General features: G+C 37.7%; 1 protein-coding gene across 1 annotated transcript in view; it reads right to left on the bottom strand.

Moving 5' to 3' along the window:
• Positions 1-20,897, bottom strand: part of LOC134745751 (histone acetyltransferase KAT7) — a 57,299-nt gene extending 36,402 nt beyond the window's left edge. Inside the window, exons 1-5 of the mRNA XM_063679830.1 lie at positions 20,690-20,897; positions 18,228-19,031; positions 17,635-17,795; positions 16,132-16,259; positions 7,706-7,899 (exon numbers count right to left, since the gene is read on the bottom strand). Of these exons, the coding sequence (XP_063535900.1) occupies positions 7,706-7,899; positions 16,132-16,259; positions 17,635-17,795; positions 18,228-19,031; positions 20,690-20,704 (1,302 nt within the window). The 5' untranslated portion in view covers positions 20,705-20,897. The remainder of the gene's footprint in view (positions 1-7,705; positions 7,900-16,131; positions 16,260-17,634; positions 17,796-18,227; positions 19,032-20,689) is intronic.
• Positions 20,898-23,791: the final 2,894 nt, after the last annotated feature.

Here is a 23,791-nt window from a genome sequence, read left to right as displayed (position 1 = left end):
TAGAAGATGCATTTTTGATTGCTATTGGGGGATGATACCTTTTAGAACGAGAGGGGGTTTTGAAACACAGCTTACTTAGCAACTCAGGGCAATCGATTACACCATTAGTAATACTTAGAAGATAGGTAATATCGGCTATTTCACGGCGTTTTTGCAAAGGGACAATATTTTAAGGTTGTAAAAGTTGTGATATTTTAATTTAAAGCAAAGGTGTTTCATGAATTTTAGTCTTGACCTGAGTGAAGTGAACAGAATTGCGCATTATGAAACCTAGTGCTTTATAAGCGCCACTAATAAGGTTATTAATGTGGTTATCAAAAATCAGTTTAGAGTCGTGTATGACACCTAAATCTCTCATACGAGTACATGATAATTTCTGAAGAGTTTGACCCTTTAAAAGGCATAGGTAGTGTCGATTAAGTTGCGTTGGCGCGAGAAGGTCATTGCAAAACATTTAGAGGGATTCAAATCTAATCTGTGTAATTGACAGTAATCGTCAAGGCGTGCGAGGTCAGACTGAAGTAACTAAATACAATGATGGTCGCCAATGGAACTTCGAAATGAGGGACGTTGCGCGTTGTTAGAAACCAAATACATAAATTATACTTAGGTACCTTTCAGCATAGATACTTAGAAAGCATAGGTATGAAAACTTAAATATAAAACCAAGGCAGAGCAGGATAGCCTTACGGAACATTCAAGCGTGGCACAAAAAGCGCTAGAGTTAGACCAAGCTAAGCCTAGATTGAGAGGAACAAATAATAACCCGAGTAAATGATGCCTACGATCTATCCCTCAAGAGAGCACGTGCGTTGCGGCGACTCACCTTGACCTTGAACTGGTACGCCCGTTGCTCTTTAGTGGGCATGGCGCGCGGGCGCTGCTGCATGTTGGCGAGCGCCACGCACCACGCGCCCGCCACGTGGTGGTACAGCACGCTACTCACCTTGATCTTGAGCTGGTACGCCCGTTGCTCTATAGTGGGCATGGCGCGCGGGCGCTGCTGCATGTTGGCGAGCGCCACGCACCACGCGCCCGCCATTTGGTGGTACAGCACGCTACTCACCTTGACCTTGAGCTGGTACGCCCGTTGCTCTATAGTGGGCATGGCGCGCGGGCGCTGCTGCATGTTGGCGAGCGCCACGCACCACGCGCCCGCCACGTGGTGGTACAGCACGCTACTCACCTTGACCTTGAGCTGGTACGCCCGTTGCTCTATAGTGGGCATTGTAGTGTATTGACGCTTCGAGCGCTTACGTCATGGTGACGTCACTGACAGTTAGAGTCAGTCGATATTATACCGTGAGCAGAGCCGGACGTACCGCGTGATGTTTGTGTTGGCGAATCGTTGGAAATACATTACATCGTATGATATACTGAGGTAAATACAGTACATTACATGTGGCGACGAGGAAAACAAGAAAAGAGGAAAGGGAAGACAAGTCAGTCGATCTCGATTAATTATCAAGTTTTGTCAGTGTGCAAAAAAATGGTTTAAAATCGAATCCACTGTTTCAAACAAGTAATAAGTGAGAGTACGCACTGGTGGTACTTCTAAAAAACAAAGAAAACAATATTTCCATTCGGTAACGCCATCTAGCAATATGATCTTTGAAGCGTTGAACGTTACAATTATAATTGTAGTTGGATGTGCGACTAACAACAATAAAAAAATAAAAAAATCATCTCGGAGGCAGCCAATGTTAATAGCACTGTTTAAAGCTTATAGCCTGCCAGGCATCAACACTGCAAATAATTGCATGTTGACTTCCACTTTTAAACGTAGGTAGGTAGGTACAATGACACTACATTCATGGTTGACATGTTCACACTGGAGCTTTATTATTGCAACTTAGTTCCATCAGAACGCAATTGTGTGATGCAAATGTAATACATAGTTGGTTTATTTAAACATTATTGTAGTGAGAGGAAGAAAATATTTACTTTGCTACGAGTGAATATGTAAGGTGATTCCCAATCAGGAGCCCAAGTGACTTGATTATTTTGAAACAGCAGATTACCGAATCTGAACATTAAATTGTCACACGTAACATTATGGATGGCATAATGAAACCCATTTATGAAAACATAGCAGATAGATTTATCTGGTCATTAGATTGACATGTAACAGCTGTAGCTAGCAGATTACCGAATCTGGACATTAAATTGTCATGATTTATGAAATCATAGCAGATAAAGTTATCTGGTAATTAGATAGACATAAAACAGCTGCAGGTAGCAGATTACCGAATCTGAACATTAAATTGTCACGCAAATAACAGTTACGATAAAATCAGTTACGAGCGATAATTTGATCTGGTCATGAAATTGACATGGCGGGTTACCGAACCTGGACATTAAATTGTCACGTTAATAACCAATCTGATTACAAAATCAGTTACGACAGATAATTTGATCTGGTCATGAAATTGACATGGCGGGTTACCGAACCTGGACAATAAATTGTCACGTTAATAACCAATCTGATTACCAGATCAGTCACGACAGATTATTTGATCTGGTCATGAAATTAACATAGCGGGTTACCAGACCTGACATTCAATTGTCACGTAAATAACAAATCTGATAACAAAATCAGTTAAGACAGATAGATTGATCTGGCCATTAAATTAAGATAGCGGGTTACCGTACCTGGACATTACATTGTCACGTAAATAACAAATCTGACAACAAAATCAGTTAGAACAGATAAACTGATCTGACCATTAAATTGAGATAGCAGGTTCCCGTACCTGTGCATTAAATTGTCACGGAAATAACATATCTGATTACAAAATCGGTTAATACAGATGAATTGATTTGTTCATTAAATTGACATAGGTGCTTAGTACCCTAGCAGGTTCCCGAACCTAGACATTAAATTGTCGCGTGTATATTAAAATCTGATTACTAAATCGGTCAATGCAAATAGGCATATCTTTTGTCTGCTCATTAAATAATATAAATATAGACTGAAAACACCAGGTTTTAAAGCCAGGACTAAATAGTCATGCTGTGTATAGCAAAATTGATGTCAATCGACAGGTTCATTAAATCGGCATCGTACTATAGTACGGCCTATTGTTTAATACATTGATGTTGTATGATATCGTCATACAATTGACAGCAAGGTCACACGTTGTATTAAAATAAATGGGTATACCCTGTAATAGGTCATCCAATAAAGCGTTTCTAATATGACGCGAGAAATCGCTTGAAGACCTCAAGAGCGGGGTAAAGTTATAATCCAAACGAAATTATATATATATATTAAAAAAAAAACAATAATAAGTGAACTGTGTAGATATAATAAATTATCAGCGAACGCAAATAAAGTAAAATGTATCTGGCTTATTTATAGATTTGATTTTGAGGTACTGGCATGACCATCCATCCAGTTATACTAATAAAAAAAACTGGATAGTCTACAATCTAGTCAGTATACTTTTGATTAAATTTTTAAATAAATGAGGTGAGGTAAAATTTATTTGTCTACCCCGAACATTTATATAAACTAATGTCGGGTAGTTTAGTGTTGTTTACCAATATCTCAAATCTCAATTGACATTTGTGGGACGTCAGTCTTCCGTGACCACAGCTAGTGCAACCTAGTTGAAACGTCGGAAAAAAGGTGAAATAATGAAATTTAATCGCGTTAGACCTGGTATAGAAATTAATTATGTGTACAAAACGCGAGAGTTTAAAGTGTTAAATGAGGTTAGCTAATCAAACAGCTAAAGATATAAAGATATAAATTAATTAAACAATGAGTTAAGTAAGCTTATTCCATAATCTAGTGGATATCAATTGCAAATACTTTAACTTGGCTGCTAGTCAGCGACATACAATAATTATATAAAAAAAACGGTTGCAGGAAAACACTTACTGGTCATTCGTGACGTTTATATTACATAGCTAATAAGCTTCGAAGATTTAAACGAAATTCGCAGAACTTTACATGGACACTGCATTCATTTGAAAAGGAAGGGATGAAGGTGTCTGCTTGAAGTCGTGATTATTTAGCAAATTCATAATATTCACTATAATTAGTTACTAGTGGCTCTGTGTGTAACACTTGGTTCGTTGAGTCATTGTCATTATCATAGTGAACTCACAAGGGTCTTAAGCGCCATGGACGCTATTGGCACTAGTTATTTAATGCCAATCTACGCAGTTTGGAAAATTACCAAAACCTGGATCGGAAAAAATATATTTAATCTAGTCACAAAATTTCATGATAATCGGTCGAAAATTGTGACCTATAGAGGAGAAACGAAAGCATTTGGCTCAAGTTAAAACGGAGACCTTCGCTAACGCTTCGGCCAACTTTTGAATACAGTGTATAGTAAAAAACTAAATTGTGAACGTTTCATAACACAACTACGGTACATAAATGGATACTTGTAAATAAGTACCAGTGATATTAAAATAACATTGTGACTTCAGACCAAACGTCACATGTCACACGACTACTATAAAAAAAAGAAATTATGAAATAATAAACATCGAATGTTTTATTAGTAAATCTACGTCCGATATCTTCCATAGGCATATTGTTAGCTACCTACGGGTTGGTATGTCAAAGGTTGAAAATGTGAATATATGTTTAAATTTAAGTAGATAGCCATAAAAATAAATCCAACTAATAAATAAAATAAAAACTAAATAATTAAGCTATGCAGCTAGCTTATGTATGTATGTAGTTCGTAGTTTTAACCGTCTGCACGCGCATACTAGACTACATGCGGGAAAGTAAAGAATTCTAGAGAAAACATGAAGTCCATTTTAGTGGTGAACGATACCACACGATACCATGTACAATATATTTATATGTATGTACAAAGAACATAGCGAACAGTGCAGTCATTATCATATATAGGTATGTAATATGGGTAATGAATAAGCAACTGCCTGGTTTCACATTACCAAAAGTATCTAACGAATTTGCTCTCGATTGATGGACGTTGCGTTGTATTGTAGATATATATATATATATACACATAAACACATTTGCAAGTCTATAGATACTATGTATATAACTCGTAGTTAATGGACGGGACTCATACATTTGAAAACCGATTTATAAAGCATCTTGTGTATAAAATATAAGATTACAATAAATAAATATTATAAAATAAGTTTTTATTGGTCTAAAATGTAGGTATACATGTTATTTGAACATACACAGAAAATTGCACAAGCTAGCAATTATCATTGACCTTCTGAAAGTGATAATAAAAATAAAACTAATGTTGGTTCAATAGTTAATACTGTATCACTGACTCAGCACAAATTGCATAGGAAGCTTATCTTCATGAATTTGTATAAATGTTGCACATAATAAAGTAAACAAAAAATGTACGTGCACAAAGCGTATGTAACTAAACAATCACGTTTCAAAATAAAAAAGGTAAACATGAATTTCACCAGAATCAATGTGAGATTGATGTAAGTGATACTGATGGTTGTCAATTAATAATTAATTATATGTATTAAAAAAAAAAGAGATGTGCTACAAACAATCACATATGGGTTCTTGATTTTCTGAGAGACAAGGAATTTAGAATTTAAATAGCTAATCCGTAGCACTGAAAGAAAAGATACAGCTCCGTAGCTCCGTTCTGTATTCACTATAAAGATGAAAGTAGCAAGGTAATTACACTGCACTGTGGGTACTGTGTATCTTGTAATGTGGTTATAATATCTCATATTATTAGTGTAAGCATAATTAGATCTTTTATTCGGATGATTTGTCATTCGCTTCTGTAAGACTGTTAATTGTGTCAGAAGTTCAAACATGCAGTTAGAAAAAGGAGAATAAAAACTAGAAGTGGCTAGCGTAAATGGAGTCCTGTAAGGCCTCTTTTACTCACACAGAAGTATAAGAGTGACCTTGCCTGCTTGCCTTTCTTATAAAAAACTTCCAAGTCTTGTGGCCCACTTGAAAAAATGAACTTTTGACATACATATAATCACGCCTATTTCCCGGAGGGGTAGGCAGAGACCACGGATGAACTTTTGAATTTTGTAATTATACTGTTTAGTCCACAACCCTACCTTGTCAAATCAAAGTTGGTTGGAGTTCTGTATATTGTATTAATAATAATGCATTGTATATAAGAACAACTTGGTTTAGGTTGGCAGTGTAGCTTATAGCTTAAGTGGCATTGTAACCTGTAAGTACACTTGAACAGTATTGAAAGTTGAATATAAGCAAAAGAATGAGATAAGATAGTGAGCCATTATCGAGTACTCAAATAGGATTCGTTAAATCACTTTCGGGTCGTAGAAAGCTACACAAGGTGTAGAAAAATTAAATTTAACAATAGGAAATGTAAATAAATAACAAACGGACCAGAGATAAACCAAAACATGATCATCATGTCAGCATTCAATCGTCATGGGTTATAGAAAAAAAAATGAACCGTCATTGTCACCAAAATTGAAGAATGTCATTAATACTGTAATGATTGTTCAGCTCTTATTGTCTGGCTAATCAAATATAAAGAATTGGGGCCACAGTTTTATTTGGTAGAACTGTTTTGGACAACTAGGGGAAGAAAAATTAAAGGCCTTGCATCATAGTATTTCCACACAGACCACTCCCGGATGATAAGCTCATTAGCTCATGCAGTGACTTAGATGAGAGGTTTCTAGAGGGAAACTACTAACTCTTGGAGCAGTTGGAGCTTCATGAAATCATTTCATAATTAATACAGATAATAAACTCAGTACCTAAATAAGTTAATTATCACAGACTGAGTTGGCTACGAATTGTTTTGTTAGGCATTACCCAATGATGTAGTCCACTATCCATATCACGAACATTTTAGGAACGGTTTTGACGATTATAAAAACAAGGGGATTAAGTATAAGCACTTAGACTTTACGGAAAAAGGGGGAAAGGAAAAGGGATTCAGGTATCAGACTTACAGGAGCTATCGACAATACAGTAGAGAAATTGAAGATTACAAAATTCCCAAGTGGGGTAAGTCATAGATCTCGGAGTCTTGGAGATATCCACCCAAGGCAATGGTACCAGCGCATTCATAGAACGTTGGGTATGTAATTATGTATTGTTATGATTAACTTAGTTCTCGAAAAATAAACAAAGGAAGGGATGTAGTGTATTGAGTTACAGTTAGAGTCAGTCGATATTATACCGTGAGCAGAGCCGGACGTACCGCGTGATGTTTGTGTTGGCGAATCGTTGGAAATACATTACATCGTATGATATACTGAGGTAAATACAGTACATTACAGGCATGGCGCGCGGGCGCTGCTGCATGTTGGCGAGCGCCACGCACCACGCGCCCGCCACGTGGTGGTACAGCACGCTACTCACCTTGACCTTGAGCTGATACGCCCGTTGCTCTATAGTGGGTATGGCGCGCGGGCGCTGCTGCATGTTGGCGAGCGCCACGCACCACGCGCCCGCCACGTGGTGGTACAGCACGCTACTCACCTTGACCTTGAGCTGATACGCCCGTTGCTCTATAGTGGGTATGGCGCGCGGGCGCTGCTGCATGTTGGCGAGCGCCACGCACCACGCGCCTGCCACGTGGTGGTACAGCACGCTACTCACCTTGATCTTGAGCTGGTACGCCCGTTGCTCTATAGTGGGCATGGCGCGCGGGCGCTGCTGCATGTTGGCGAGCGCCACGCACCACGCGCCCGCCACGTGGTGGTACAGCACGCTACTCACCTTGACCTTGAGCTGGTACGCCCGTTGCTCTATAGTGGGCATGGCGCGCGGGCGCTGCTGCATGTTGGCGAGCGCGCGGCGGCGCGCTGCGGCGGCGGCGGCGCGCTCCTCGGCCGCGGCCACGCACCACGCGCCCGTCACGTTGTGGTACAGCGGGCACGCGTCCCAAGTGAAATGCCGGCCCGCTTTGCCACCTGCGTGACCAGTTTTTTTTATTAGGGTTCATGAAAGACTAAAACACGTGTGTATATTACAAAACATAGGAAAGTATGATCTTAATGAGCCACTTTCAGAGCATGAGAAATTTAAAAAAACCGGTCAAGTGCGAGTCCGTTTATCTCGCGCACCAAGGGTTCCGTACAAACTTTCAATTTTCTCATATAACTATAATCACCAAAGACTTTTGACCAGAAGCACAATTGCAATATACAGCGCCATCTCAGCCAGTATAATTTTTAAGAAAAAAAAACCGACTTAAATGGGGGATGCCGCTGAAAGCATTCTTAGATTCCAGACAATGAAATGAAAAAGACAGCATCTTTTGCCTAATTATGTAGAAAAGGAGGTAAACCGACCCACTTTTCTAGTAGCATTTCGTTTTTGTAAGGGTCGCAGTTCTAACCTAACCTAACCTACTTTTCTGGTAGCATTTCGTTTCTGTAAGGGTCACAGCTCTAACCTAACCTAACCTACTTTTCTGATAGCAGTTCTGTTCTGTGAGAATCGCAGTTCAAAAGCTACCCACTTTTCTAGTAGCATTTCCGGGTCCGGGTCTGGGTCCGCATCCGAGTCCGGGTCCGTGTCCGGCTGTCCGGGTCCAGGTTTGGGTCAGAGTTCGGTCCGGGTCCGGGTCCGAGTTGGGGTCCATGTTCAGACCCGGGTCCGGGTCCGAGTCCGGGTCCAAGTTTGGGTTTGGGTCCATAAGGAAGAGAACAAATCGCCAAACGTGAACTATGAAGAGTTTCATTCTGATAATCATCAGCAGTTCCACTTCATAAAATATCACTTTTTTTAAATATAAATGCTGGATTTGTTGATGAAAATACAAAAATCACTATATGTATGCCTTTCACATTTGAGGAGTTCCCTCGGTTCCTCGTGGGTCTCATCATCAGAACTCGAGCTTGACAAAAATATGTCTTAAAAACTTAAGTTGCTTAACAAACATAAAGAAGTGGACAAATCACCAAACGTAAACTATGCGTCATTAAAGAGTTCCATTCTGATCATCATCAGCAGTTCCACTTCATCAAATGTCACTTTTTTAAATGGAAATGCTGGATTTGTTGATAAAAATACAAAAATCGCTATATGTATGCCTTTCACATTTGAGGAGTTCCCTCGATTCCTCATGGATCCCATCATCAGAACTCGATCTTGACAAGAATGTTTCTTGAAAACCTAACTTGCTTAACAAACATAACGAAGAGGACAAATCGCCAAACGTGAACTATTCGTCATTGAAGAGTTCCGTTCTGATCATCATCAGCAGTTCCACTTCATCAAATGTCACTTTTTTAAATGTAAGTGCTTGATTTGTTGATGAAAATACTAAAATCACTATATGTATGCCTTTAACATTTGAGGAGTTCCCTCGATTCCTCATGGATCCCATCATCAGAACTGCTTTTTGACAAAAACGGAACCAATCTGTATGTATATACTTACAATCAAAAAAAGAATTTTCAAAATCGGTCCAGAAATGACGAAGTTATGGACTAACAAACATAAAAAAAAAAAAAAACAACCGAATTGAGAACTTCCTCCTTTGAAATCTTGAAGTCGGTTAAAAAGCGACAGTTTTGTGCGGGTGTGTTTCTAAAAGGCAACGCCTGGTGGATCTGGTACCGTGTCTTTTGTGAAAGGAAGAAATGTGTATTTTTGAGTGCAGATATTCAGGTTTTTTATCATTCATGACACCAAACAAAAGACTTGCAAGGTGTAGGTGTCTGCGAGACGAAATATTGAGTATAGAGGCCTTATTTAAATGTGGCGTTATGTGACTCCTAGGCGGGATTGAATAACAAAAACGGTAGCAGGCATTCTGCACTTGTTGTATAAGACAACGAGTTTTCTCTAGTAGACGTGGCCGTGGCCCAAACACTATGTCTGTCCATAATTCAGTTTGGATACGGTCCGGTGTCAAACGTACGGGGCAGCGCTGTTCGCTGGGTTGCATTACTTATCGCGAGCAAAGCGAAGTGAAGTTTTTACATTCAACTTGGAACACACGGCCGGCTAGGGGCACGTCCCGGCATTTCGATGTTTTTAAGCTGAACTATCAGAGGATAGTTTGATGGACAGTAACTTAAGTAAATTTGTTCTTATTTAAATGAAATTGGATAAACGTGTAAATGAAGGCATTATATTTTAGTCATTAAATTATGATCAGGCTCGATCAAGGGGTTATGGCGTTAGAAGAGCGTAGAAGGCCAAAAAGCTATTTGTGAAAGGTTTTGCTTTTCTGGTCATCTTATTTGCAAGAAACAATGATCGAGTTTGGTAGCAAATGAAAGTGCTCGGTTTACACATTTATAATATTGTTTTTTTAAATTACGATATTAAAATAATTGGCAAGATTTATAAAAACGAAATTTGACAAGTAGATTACGGGTTACCACAGATGCAGTTTATTTTAATCTCTATGGGGACTTAAATCTATCAGTTAGGCGGTCGTCACACTGCTCCGCGTCTCTCAGCGGCGTCGGTTGATGCGTTTTTTAACTTTGTATGTAGAATCTTGATTTTGTATAGAAAAATCGCATGGTACGACACACTGGCTCCGCCTCAACGCGCGAAGGAGCGAGACGCACGGCGACTCGCGCGCTCGGACGAAGACGCGGTGCGCGCCGCAGGGTATGTCACACCGAGTTCCGCAGTGCCGTACGGATTTTAGTACAAGAAAGACGTAGGCGCAATGGATATCGATATCGATAAGTTTATTTTTGAAATTGAAAGTCGTCCAAAGTTATTTATTCGAAATATTGTTTTTATTTAATTCCAAATCTATTTAGTTTTATAGTATCAGTTTTAATCATAATCTAAATATAAGAAATTCTTATAAAAGTATAATTAAATATTGAAGTAGTAGATAATTACTTACTTGAGTGTAAGCCAAAGCTTTTCTTCCGCTGTAATAGAACGTCGAAAATTTGTGTCCGCGCCAGTAATAATCACTCGAATTTTGCTTAGCAAATAATCAAATGACGCGGTTGACATTAAAAAACTATTCTTCGTATTACCTTAAATATTGGTAATTTCTACCCATTTATAGGTCTGGTTTGTAAATAGGGATGTACCCAGTGTCTTCTGCGTTTTATGACTCTATTGTACAAAAACCAAACTGAAAGTATCACCGCAGCGTTCCGAATAAGTTCCGTTTCCATTTTATCGACAAATAGGAACTGTTTTCACCTTAACGTTCGAATGTGAAATGAACGCGAGACGGAAGTAACGCGGGACGGCGCGCATCGCAGCTCCGGACGGAGATGCGGAGAGTGGTTGTCATTGTCACACTGCCGCGAGTCTCGTTGCGAGACGCGGAGCAACGGACTCGCATGCGGAGACAACGCACCAACGTCCGAGTTTTCTCCGCATCTCCGTCCGGAGCTGCGATGCGCGACGTCCCGCTTCCCGCGTTACTTTCGTCTCGCGTTCATTTCACATTCGAAGGTTAAGGTGAAAACAGTTCTTATTTGTCGATAAAATGGAAACGGAACTTATTCGGAACGCTGCGGTGATACTTTCAGTTTGGTTTTTGTACAATAGAGTCATAAAACGCAGAAGACACTGGGTACATCCCTATTTACAAACCAGACCTATAAATGGGTAGAAATTACCAAGATTTAAGGTAATACGAAGAATATTTTTTTAATGTCAACCGCGTCATTTGATTATTTGGTAAGCAAAATTCGAGTGATTATTACTGGCGCGGACACAAATTTTCGACGTTCTATTACCGCGGAAGAAAAGCTTTGGCTTACACTCAAATAAGTAATAATCTACTACTTCAATATTTAATTATACTTTTATAAGAATTTCTTATATTTAGATTATGATTAAAACCGATACTATAAAACTAAATAGATTTGGAATTAAATAAAAACAATATTTCGAATAAATAACTTTGGACGACTTTCAATTTCAAAAATAAACTTATTGATATCGATATCCATTGCGCCTACGTCTTTCTTGCACTTAAGGCGCTTCGCGCAGTTTTTAGCCAAAAACTGTTACTTTTTAGAGCTTATAACTTCTAAATGAGTCAACCAAAAATTATGAAAAAAAATATATATGCATCTTCACTCTATGGACAACAATCGCAACATTTGACTTTTTTCCTGAAATTTGTAGTTTCACCGAAAAAAAATCAACACGACAGACCGTTTTGCGACTAACTTTGCTTATAACTTCTAAACGGCTTAATCGATTTAAATTTTTTTTTAAACTAACAAAAATGTTTTAACAGGTTCTACAAATGCAACATAGCTTTTCTTAATCAAAAAATATTTTCTTAAGAAATCGCACGTTTTTCCACATTTCATGCGTATGCAGCCTGAAAATGGCGTGGCCGGCAGTCGTGTGCCAGCTTTGAGACGAGGAGGCTGTGTCGCTCGTCGCTCCATGCCTTCCTTGCACTATGTTCGCTTATGCACAAGCAAAGTGCTATAATATCGGAGTTATTGTGGCCAAAGAATAAATAACTGCAGAGCGCTGATTTGGTTGCGACGCGCATTAGCGAGCGCAACACGGTATTTTGAGGTCTATTACCTATACAATGAATGTAATGATAATATCCGTATATATTATACTATATACGTATGTTTGAGAAAACTTCATTTGAAATAAATAAATAAATGTTTTCTTCTGGATTTCAGTAATTATTTCATTGGGTCAACTTGGTGTATTATGTCTTCTAAATGGGTAAACAAAAAATTATGAAAAAAATATATATGAATCTTCATTTATTGTTCAACAATTATAAAATTTAACTTATTTCCTGATATTTATAGTTTTACCGTAATAAAAATAATAAAACAGGCCATTTTGCGGCTAACTTTGGTTACTTTTACTAAACGGCTAAATCAATTAAAATTATTTTTAAACTAACAATAATGTTTTAATAGCTGACGGTCTTTCCACCGCGATACAACCGGCCGACGATTTGCTTTATTAACAATATCATCTAAACCAGAGATGGGCATTAATCGATTAATCTTTTAGTTAACTAATCAATCGATTAAAAATATCAATCGTCATTTTTTAATCGCGATTAATTTAGTTGCGATTAAATTAGTTGTGAGAATGTTCGACTAACAACTAAATTAGTTTTAGTTTCAATCGACTAAATTTCACGATTAAACCTATATTAAAACTACGTAGTCGCCCGTTTTTGCATTTTTTATCTTGCAATATGTAACTACAAGTACGTATGTATGTAACATACGGATGTACTCGTATGTTGTAACTATGTTAGTTTGGGTAGAATTTTGCGACTTATTTTGAAGCAGATATCTTCATCCGATTGAGCTAAAATTATGTATACACGTTTAATTTGAAATGCTTGAACGACAATGCAAATAATGCCATAATATTATTATAACGATATATTGGTAATAACGACAAATAGCGAAAAACTGCATTGTTTACAAATCGCAAACAATAAAGTAGGTTGGTGCATTATTAATACTTTGAATTATACGATACTGAGTAAATCTTAGACATAGAAACTATCAATATTTTGCTGTCTCTGACAATAGTAAAACTCTTTTTAGTGTCACGCGGCGACAAAACAATGGGATAATCCTACTTACCTGGAACTGGAAGTTGTTTGTTGCATTTTGGTGCAAGTGCCGACGCATCTTCTAAAAATAACACGTTCTATTGAATGACACATCTGCATGTTGTTTATTATCTACGCGGTCTATTTTGTTTTCAACGTGTGGTCATTAAACTTACTTACTTTAGTAGCAAAATAATAGTAAGAACAGATCTCACTCCTTAGAAACGGTCAAAATATCGTAAGTAATACATGACTATTTTATTTTTAAACATCCGTTAAGATGTCCTAATCAGCCTGTCAACATAGCCATACCGAGGTATTCTATTCAATTTGCTTCTAACATTAGTCGCGAGAAAATAGTCTAACTAATTAGTCGATTACAAAATTTAGTTGTCCGAAATCAATCGGCAACTAATTTAGTTGCAACTAAATTAGTTGCACTCTATACAACTAAGATTGATCAATCGTCGTTTTCAATCGTCAGTCGCAATTAATTCTTGTAATCTTAATCGTTAATCGTTAGTCGATTACATTTTGCCCATCTCTGATCTAAACTACCATCTGACAAAGTATAAAATGGGATGCGATGACTGAAAAGATTTTTTTACATGTTCATGTGACCAGTTGACGGTCCACCGAGATACAACCGGCTGACCATTTTTGTAATTCACAATAGCATCTAAACTATCATCTGACACAGTATCAAGCGGGAGGCGATAACAATTTTTTTTGCGTGTTTCGGTGGCTGCCATTCCTCAACCCATCAACGGAGCGGCAGCTGACGTCCACAGGGGTTCATCATACATAGCCGTTAACCACTAAAAAAATAAATGACTGCAAAGCGCTGATTTGGTTGTGGCGCGCTTGTAATAAAAACCGGTCAAGTGCGAGTCGGAGTCGCGTTCCAAGGGTTACGTACATTACTCAAATTGACCAATTTATTTTTTATGTGAAACGTGCGTGAAATGTCTTTAATAAACCCGTAGGGGTTGGATCAAAAACTAAATAATTAAGTCCGACTCACGCTTGACTGCTCATTTCTAATAAGTTTTCCTGTGATCTATAGGTAAAGATCTATTTTGTGTATTTTTTTCAAAATTTTATACCCAGTAGTTTCGGAGATAAAGGAGGGGAATGCTCATTTTTTGCCTATTTTCGTGAATAACTTCTAAACAATTTAAAAGTGATTGTTGCTAGGCCTATTTGAATAAAGAATATATTAAATTGAATTGACTGTTTATCCTAAAATTATAAAAAATCCTTTTGAGGTACGGAACCCTAATAATGATGATATTCCCACGTAATGATTGAGAAAACTTCGAACTTCGAAAAATAACACATTTGTAGTAGTATATGAAGCTAGTAGGTACTTTAATTTTTAAGTTAACTATTAATGGCATTATTTATATTTATTTATTACGGATAAAAAAAACTGTATAAAATAAACGCACTGTACGCCTCAATTTAGTACACACCAAGCTTTAGCTATAAATCTTAATCCGTCGATTTGACTTAGGTATTTATTTGTAAGAAACAGATAAAACACAAATTAACTAATTGAGGCTTGTAAAGTATAATGCATAAGGGAATATATTGTTATTATAATTTACGACCTCCACTACACGCATGATCTACTCATACTCAAACAACAAAATATCTGCAAAAGATACACAAATACGAGGTATAGCGCCAAATGCCGCGCGCCTCTAGGCTGTAGGTTATTCTTTGAACCTCGTTCCGCCGCAGTCGCCGCACCGAGACGAAATTCACGTACGATCGCAGTGAGCGGGGTGCGGGTACAGAGACGCTGAGACGCTCAAGGCCAAATCAGCGAGAATCGTCTTAAATCCGTACGGCACTGCGGAACTCGGTGTGACATACCCTGCGGCACGCACCGCGTCTCCATCCGAGCGCGCGAGTCGTCGTGCGTCTCGCTCCTCCGCGCGTCGAGGCGGAGCCAGTGTGTCGTACCATGCGATTTTTCTATACAAAATCAAGATTCTACATACAAAGTTAAAAAAACCCATCAACGGACGCCGCTGCGAGATGCGGAGTAGTGTGACGACCGCCTTAAGATCTCCACAGACCGTGCAATAAATCGCACGCGGTTTACGATCCTTTGCCGACTAGGTAGATGGATTCAATTGATCTAACTTTTTGGCGAACCGCTAGTTCTCAGTTCGGGGCGAACAACTAGTATATATAAGGTGTTTAGATTTCAAACAGTCCCCTTACGGCTTATCCTTTGTCTATTGTTAAATGAAACCGCACGTGCTACTTACTAGCATAAAAAAATGGTAGGGCCGTTTTAACCGGTTATTGAATTACCACTCTATGAAGATTGCAATAAGGTTTAAAATGAACTAATGGGAAAACATATTCCATAGCTGTGTGGTCTTTGCGGTTACTGAGTGCCGGCAAGTCGAACGCTACAGAACCAGTCTAAAATGTGTCATCGATATGCGTAACAAAGGCGCGTTATCGGAGAGCGCACTTACACTGGTTTTTTTTAGCGTTGGACTAGCCTGCGCTCAGGTGCCATTTAAAATTATGCACGAACCAGGTAAGGGACAGGGACGAATTGCGATTAAAACATTTTGATGGATTCATGACAAGTATGTATAACGTGATCCATGTTCTTTACCGAGGTGTCCGGTGGAGTCGCAGCCGCGCACGGGGCAGCGCCGCTCGCTGGGCTGCGGCGGCGGCGGCGTGAGCTCTGCGATAGGAGACCGAGAAATGGGAGGACGGCCTTTCTTCTTTATCTCCTTACTGAAAAATACAAAATATCATCATAAGGCTTGTTTTAATCGTAAGGAATGTCCAATGTCGCTTGCAAACTGATTTTAAGAAAGATGAAGCTTCTTAGACTACTTAGTAGTGACCCTGACCCTGCCTACGAAGCTCCCGAAGCTCCGAAGGTCCCGCTATAAGATTCTAATAAGCCCTTCAAAATTACCTACTAAAGCCTAGGTTATTCACATTCACTGCCACTAACGCGATAAGTATATGCGATCACCGCCCTACAAATTTATTCCTAGGCCACGCCCCCTGACAGTGAACGGGTTAACAAACGGGTCAAAAGGCACTCGAGAACAAATTTAAAATACTCAAAATATGTCTCATCATGTGAATAAAGACAACGGGATGCCGTAATCTGGGAGAGTAGGTACTTGGAATTGATGAATTTTATGGAGAATTGAATGTTGCTTGTCACAACATAAACATATTAAAAACCGGTCAAGTGCGATCCGGACTTCCGGACTCCAATTTTTAACAATGTATTTTTTTTATGTGAAACGAGAATGAAATGTCTTTAAAAAACCCATAGGAGTCGGATCAAAAACTAAGTACCTAATTAAGTCCGACTCACGCTTGACTGCACATTGCTAATAGGTTTTCCTGACATCTATAGGTAAAGAACTATTTTGTGTATTTTTTTTCAATGTCCGTCTTTGGGTCACAAACTTACATATGTGTACCAAATTTCAACTTAATTGGTAGAGTAGTTTTGAAGAAAATGGGTGACAGACAGACAGACGCACGAGTGACCATATATCGCTACGGTCACAAATTAGCGGCAGTGCCACGTAGCTTAGCCAAAACGGCTAAATCTATACAAGTCATGGGCCCCGCTGTCTACAATAACTTACCAGCATCCATAACTGATGCGCCTAGTCTGGTGAGTTTCAAGGCAAAACTCAAAAATTGGCTTATTGAGCGGCCGTTTTATAGTCTCGAAGAATATCTGACCTCAAAATATGTATAAATAAGTTAATTATGTAACAAAACTAAATGACGTTAATAATAATAATTATAATAAATATTATAAGTAATAATGCTGTAATAATGATATAATAATAATAATTGATTTCATCCATTTATATTTCCGAAATGAACATATGTAAATCTTGACATGTAATTTATATTAGGTACCAATAAAGTATGAGTATGAGTATAAGGGTTCCGTTTTTTTTTTTTGAGGTAACCTAAATTTTTAGGGAAAAACTTTCTAAATACCGAATAATTACCAAATGTTCGGCCCATCTCTACGAGAAAGCTATGTTTGAATTTCGTGGCGCGTTTAATTTACGAGTAGAGTAGGTATGTCTGTACAGTTTCACCACAAATCAACATCCATTGTTACCTTTTGTCGTTTGCTTTTTCATCAACATCAGAGTCGGTGTCTGTGGTTCTGGGCCTGGTGGCCGTAGCCATGCGCGACACGCGAGCTGACAGGGAGCGTGTCAGCTTCCGAGGCATGTTGTTCGCCTGAGACTCGCCCGAGTCGCTTTTACCTTTCTCAACCTAAAACAGGATAATCATTGCCATGAGCAGCATGTCCAACACAACTGTTGAATTGAATCACATTATAGTTATACTATATGGAACTATAAATGTTACTATCATTATATTAATCATCAAATTAAGCCTTAGTATTAGTATAAGTAAGTACGCAAGTACTAAAACTAACAGTATATGGACCAAGGTCTGAAATAAATGATTTTTATTTTATTTATAGTATTTAGATAAGATTTGCCTACATTATTTTCATTGTCAGTAATATTGACACAAAATTTTATCAAGAAAGGCAATAAATAGAGTATAATTTGCAATACCAAAGCAACAAGCAAAATGCAAATGACAAAATGCATACGCATTTATCATATAACAAAGCAAAAAATATTTCAAATAAAGAGAGAGCTAATTCTCCTCAGAATAGATAATGTAATAACTTACTTTATTAACTGAAGAAGGTGGTTTTGTTTTTCCAGTTTTAATTGGCTCCTTTTTAGGAGTTGGCTCACTATCACTTTCGGAAGAAACTGTTTCTGCTGAAGATTGACTTGAGGAACATGAAGAGGCGCTTTTATTGTCCACAACTTTTTTGGAGGGGGGCCCACTGGGTCTACTTCCACTTCTACGTTTTATATTGTCTTTGGAATTTGAATCATCATTTTCTGCAGCTGTCAATGGTGATGGAGGAGATGTGTCCTTGTCCTCACTAGATTTCCTAGTACCTCTTTTATTTTTCGGTGAACTTTTAGGACTCTTTGATGATTTGCTCTCTGATTCAGATTCCGAGCTGTTGTCAGGAGAGAATATACTCTTCTTTTTTTGGTAATTGTTTGTTTGCTGTTTAGTCATGGTCTTAGGTATTGGTTTAGGTGTTTTAGCTCCTGCTGCTGCTTGAGGCGGTTTCCCCTTAGCCAGGACACTAGCTGCTGATTTAGGTTTGGTAGAAGAACGTCTACGGGGTGGTGCAGGTTTTGGTGGCTCTGGCTTGGGTACATCATCATCGCTGGATGATGATACTTTTTTATTAGTTGTTTGCCTAGGTTTTGAATCATCCTTCTTTTTTGGTGGGTGTTCATCAGGCTTAGCGGGTGATTTAGGGGCAGGATGTGCAACTGCAGGTGTGTCAGAGGTAGTAGATTCAGAGTCGGAGCTGCTTGACCCAGACCCAGAGCTGGTGGAAGAGCTGCCGCTGCTACTTGAGTCTGAGGAGGACCCAGAACTACTGTCTGTGCTACTGTTGCTAACCTTAAAATTATTATTTTTTATAAATGATTTACAATAGTTGAAATAAATATGGTTATAAAGTGTATGGCTGGTATTTAACTGATCACCAGATATAGTAAAATGATCACCAAAATATTTAACATCACATTATCAAATTATATTAAATTAATTAATCATCTTCGTCACCTTTTTCTAATAGCATTTTGTTTCTGTAAGGATCACAATTCTAACCTTACCTAACCCACTTTTCAGATAGCAGTTCAGTTCTATGATGATCACAGTTCGAACATAACCTAACCCACTTAATGGCGCGTGCGGTGCGGTGTACGGGGGGTTGAGTGGGAGGGGCTAGTAAGTTTGGCATCATTATACTTTATTTGGTGAAAGTGGTTTATTGAGGTGAAAATAGCTCATTAATTTACTCTTCAAGATTTGGTGGTCGTTAATTATAGTTGGTGATCACTGATCATTAATAATTATATTTGGTGTTTGAACACAATTAGATGTGCAGTCATGATTAAATCAGGTAGAACTTGTGTAAAATATTTATCAGTACGGTTTTTACTCACTATTATTTTTAGTCGCTTTTGGCGACATGTTTCGGATTCTTTGGGAATCCATCCTCAGGCACGAGTGTCCGCGGCGGTTGTAGGTCGTGCACTGCCACAGTACTGTGACAGTGTAGGGCAGTGCACGACCTACAACCGCCGCGGACACTCGTGCCTGAGGATGGATTCCCAAAGAATCCGAAACATGTCGCCAAAAGCGACTAAAAATAATAGTGAGTAAAAACCGTACTGATAAATATTTTGAAATATGTCTCACGATAGTTTAAGTGCGATTAGAACTTGTGTAAGTATTTAGTACATGTTTTGGTAAGTGATATTTTTTTATTTCGGGTACCAAGCTATTTTTTGGTGGTCATTATATTTGTTGCCAAAGTTAATTTGAAATAAGGTCATAAAGTTAGTGTGTTGTCTCAATTCCAATAGAGGTTAAATGTTTAGTTTGGCCTAAATGGGCCTATGTTTCACATGTGTGCTTTTCATGGTATCCTACCTAAAACATTTATTATGTACCCTAAGCAATTTTATTAAAAAAATTACTATCCTTTCAATACTGAAATATTTTATTAAAGCTTACTCCATGTAGTCCTCTCATCTTGAGTAACCAAGTTCATTTATTTATATCAGTTGTTATTATTTGAGGTGGGCAATAAAGAATTATTGTATTGACTGTATTGTATTATAAAATATGGCTTATATTTTGCACCAGCAATCTTATTATGTTAGACACTGAGATTTACTAATGGGTATTACTAAATTTATTGTAAATCAGCAAACAGGGAGCTGGAAGAGGTAAATAAAACTATGTAGGTACTGATCATGAATGTATATACTTATACACAGTAACATTGTCAAGTGGAATGTATAAATGTGCCTGCATTATTTGTGTTTTTATTGAGTTGATTCAGTCTTCATTAGATTACTTGCTAAATTAACTGTGGCACGTTTGTATTACATTCAGATATTTATTGCATTAATAGGAAGAGCTAACGCTCAGGGCATTATATAGGTATAGACTATTGTATTGTTGTTGGTGTTGTATATTTCAAGATAAATCAAACATTTTTACTATACATTCGGCAAAACAATAAAAAACAAAACGTTTTTACTCACATCAAGATTTGTCATGTTTGTAGAATTAAATTTAAATCGTATAACACTAGACACAGTGAGAAAATGTGCCGAGAATGGCTTAACACTGTCTTTCAATGAGCAAACTTTTATATGGCCATTGCAAAGCTAAATTCATAAAAACAGAACAGACTCCTATATCGCCTGCAGTATTCCCAAAAATACTATAATTACTATATCAAGATAGGCATGAAATGTAAAATAACAATAATGTCAATAATTGTACGTGAGGTACGTAGCAAAACAAACTGTCAATGTCACTGTCAAATGACTTACTTTTTTTTCGTCCATCTGGACAAGCTAAAGCTCTAAGCCATACTGCCTTGTCGTGAGTAGATGTTGGTATTATAGTTGGTCAAGCAAATCTTGTCAGTAGCAATGGAAAGCAAACTAAAGTAGGGCAACACTCAAAGAGCAATATTCATGCAGTATTGCGCTAAGAAAAGCAGCAATGTACATCGAAGTCATAGAACCACAAAATGTTTTTTTTTCCGCCGAGCCGTATCAATATAAGTTACTCTATGCTTCGTATATACGTCACAGTGTTGCCAGATCGTACCTTTTAGTACGGTTTTACGTACTTTTTGAATAGCATACGTACTTAAAACGTATCCCGCCCAAAACCGTACTAAAGTCGTACTTTTTGGCTAAACCGCACATTTTAGTACGATTTTACGTACTTTTCGTATGAGCGGTTCAAAAATATACTAAAATGGCGTAGAAATAATAGTGACAGACCAAAAAAGTACGATTTATTTGCGTAAATATTTGTGACTTTTTTGTTTTGGTATTTTTGTACCTTACTATTTTGCGTATTTTCGTGGATTATCAGTTTTAAAAAAATCACCCGTTTCTAAAACACTTCTGCTGTTTATATTGTTTTTTGGAACAAAAAATGAAATTGTACTTTTTTAACTTTTTTTGGTAAAATCGAACCTTTTTTATCAGGGTCGTATTTTAGATTTCAGTGCTCTGGCATCACTGATACGTTTACTGGTCAACTTAAATTGCCGCTCGCGGTTTATACTTTATTGAAACATTTTGAATTGTTATTATTATGGAGTAAAAACGATGTTAATATTGTTAATTAATATGATTAACAGGTTTGACAAGATCAAAAAATATTTAGAAACGGACTATGTTGGAAAAAAGAATGTGAAACAAATCATCGATTCCGCAGGTACATATCCTACTGGATTTTAATATTTTATTATGCTTACTGGGCGGCTCCATCCCCTAAGATCATTTTGTAAAACTAATTTATTAAATAAAGAATTCTGTATTTGTATAAACCACTGAGCAATCACTGTAACTTTACAGGACTTATTAAATATCAAATATATGGACTATTGACATTTTGATATAATTTTGTTTTAGAAGACATAGATTCTCGGTATATATAAGTTACTCTATGACATAGATAGGGAGCAAACAGAAAATCAGCACTGCGATAGGGACAAGATAGGGAGCTGTTTTTAACGCCAGTTCAGGAACTGAAGGAGCTCGGTGAGAATAATTGTACTTTTCCTGAAGAATGTCACATACTTGTGTAAATTTTTTATACGGTTGTATATTATACATATTAAAAATAAAAACAAACAATTTATGTGTTGGTGTTTATTTATTTTAAAGGTAAAATAGATATGGGTCACTTTAGCTTACACTATAATTCAGGTGATTAATTGAAAGAATATAATGAAGAACAGTTACCAATATTACAAGAATAATCTAATCCATTGATCTCAATATTTTTGTTAAATTTCAAATAATTAGTTTATTTTTCGACTTGGTTGCATTGTACACGTACATAAACCGCCGTAGGTAAGTTGTCTGAAGAGAAAATACCACGAACGCCTTATATTGAGCGAGTTTTAATCTGTGGTAAGTGTAGAGAGAGAGAGTGAGAGAAGTTGAGTGCCAGGCATAGGCATGAATTTTACAAGATAATTACAGGATATATACAATGTACAGAACTGTACAGAGGCATGCAAGGTGGCACACAGAGAGGAAACTGTTTTTGCTGCGAGGCGGCGTCATCAGGATCTTGAGGTCTTCATAGCTGTCCAATGTTGGAAGGTCACCAATGTGGAATGTGTAGAGAGAGGGCCAATAGAGAGTACTCTCTCCAGGCGGGTGTTATGCCTGGGGACCGAAGTCCACTGAGAGTTAGTCAGAAGTATATATAGTAAGTGACATTTGAAACTTCGTAAGCGCGATGTAGGTTTCTAGCTAATTGCGTTCTAGCTCCCTAACGCCATCTGTTAGATGACGTCGACAGTGGCAGCTAGTGGGGACGCCACAAATCCTTTGTAAAAAGTCGAATCAGTCGCTGAAAATATTAGACATTTGGGCCTATGGACGGTTTCCTCAACTCCATTTGTGGTCTTATTGGATAGATTTAGGCATACTTTGTAATTTTATTTATGCCTTTTGTGCTGTTTTTTTGTTTTAGGGTTCTAAAACAAAAAAACAGCACATAATCTTAAAATTACTGGAAGAATTTCTTCCAGTAATTATCATAACCTCAAATTTTAGAAATGTTTACCATCAATGAGCATGATTATACATTGTAGGCACCTTAAGTTCATGCACATTTGCACAATCTTATTTAATATATTGATATTTAATGATGACAACATTGACAACAGAAATTCTCTTATAAAATAGAGACGATTCAGAATGTAAACATGCTAGATGGCGATCCACGTTTTTTTTTTTTCATTTATATTGGCAACACGGCCATCAGCTCAAACATCAATACATCAGTACAAACTACAAACACATCCTTAACTACTTAGAAAAGAGCGATCCACATTCCACAGATAAGACACAGATGACACGCGATTTTGGAATTATTCGAACACAGTGTTGCTAACCCGCGATTTTTCAAATTTGCCGCCTTTTTCTACTGACAAGATTTGCTTGACCCACTATAGATATAAATTTTGTCTTTTCAGTATGAAACAAGGTTGGACAGTACGAACGTAGCGCCGGGCCGTGCTTGTCGACGTCACCATCCCCCATGATGAGAATCTCGTGAAGGCCGAGAAGGACAAGTCCAGCAAGCACCTAGACTTAGCTCAC

Source organism: Cydia strobilella, chromosome 1, assembly GCF_947568885.1.
Source record: "Cydia strobilella chromosome 1, ilCydStro3.1, whole genome shotgun sequence".
NCBI classification, from domain to species: domain Eukaryota; kingdom Metazoa; phylum Arthropoda; class Insecta; order Lepidoptera; family Tortricidae; genus Cydia; species Cydia strobilella.
The sequence above is the reverse complement of the archived record's forward strand: the minus strand, read 5'-3'. Positions and strand labels throughout refer to the sequence as shown.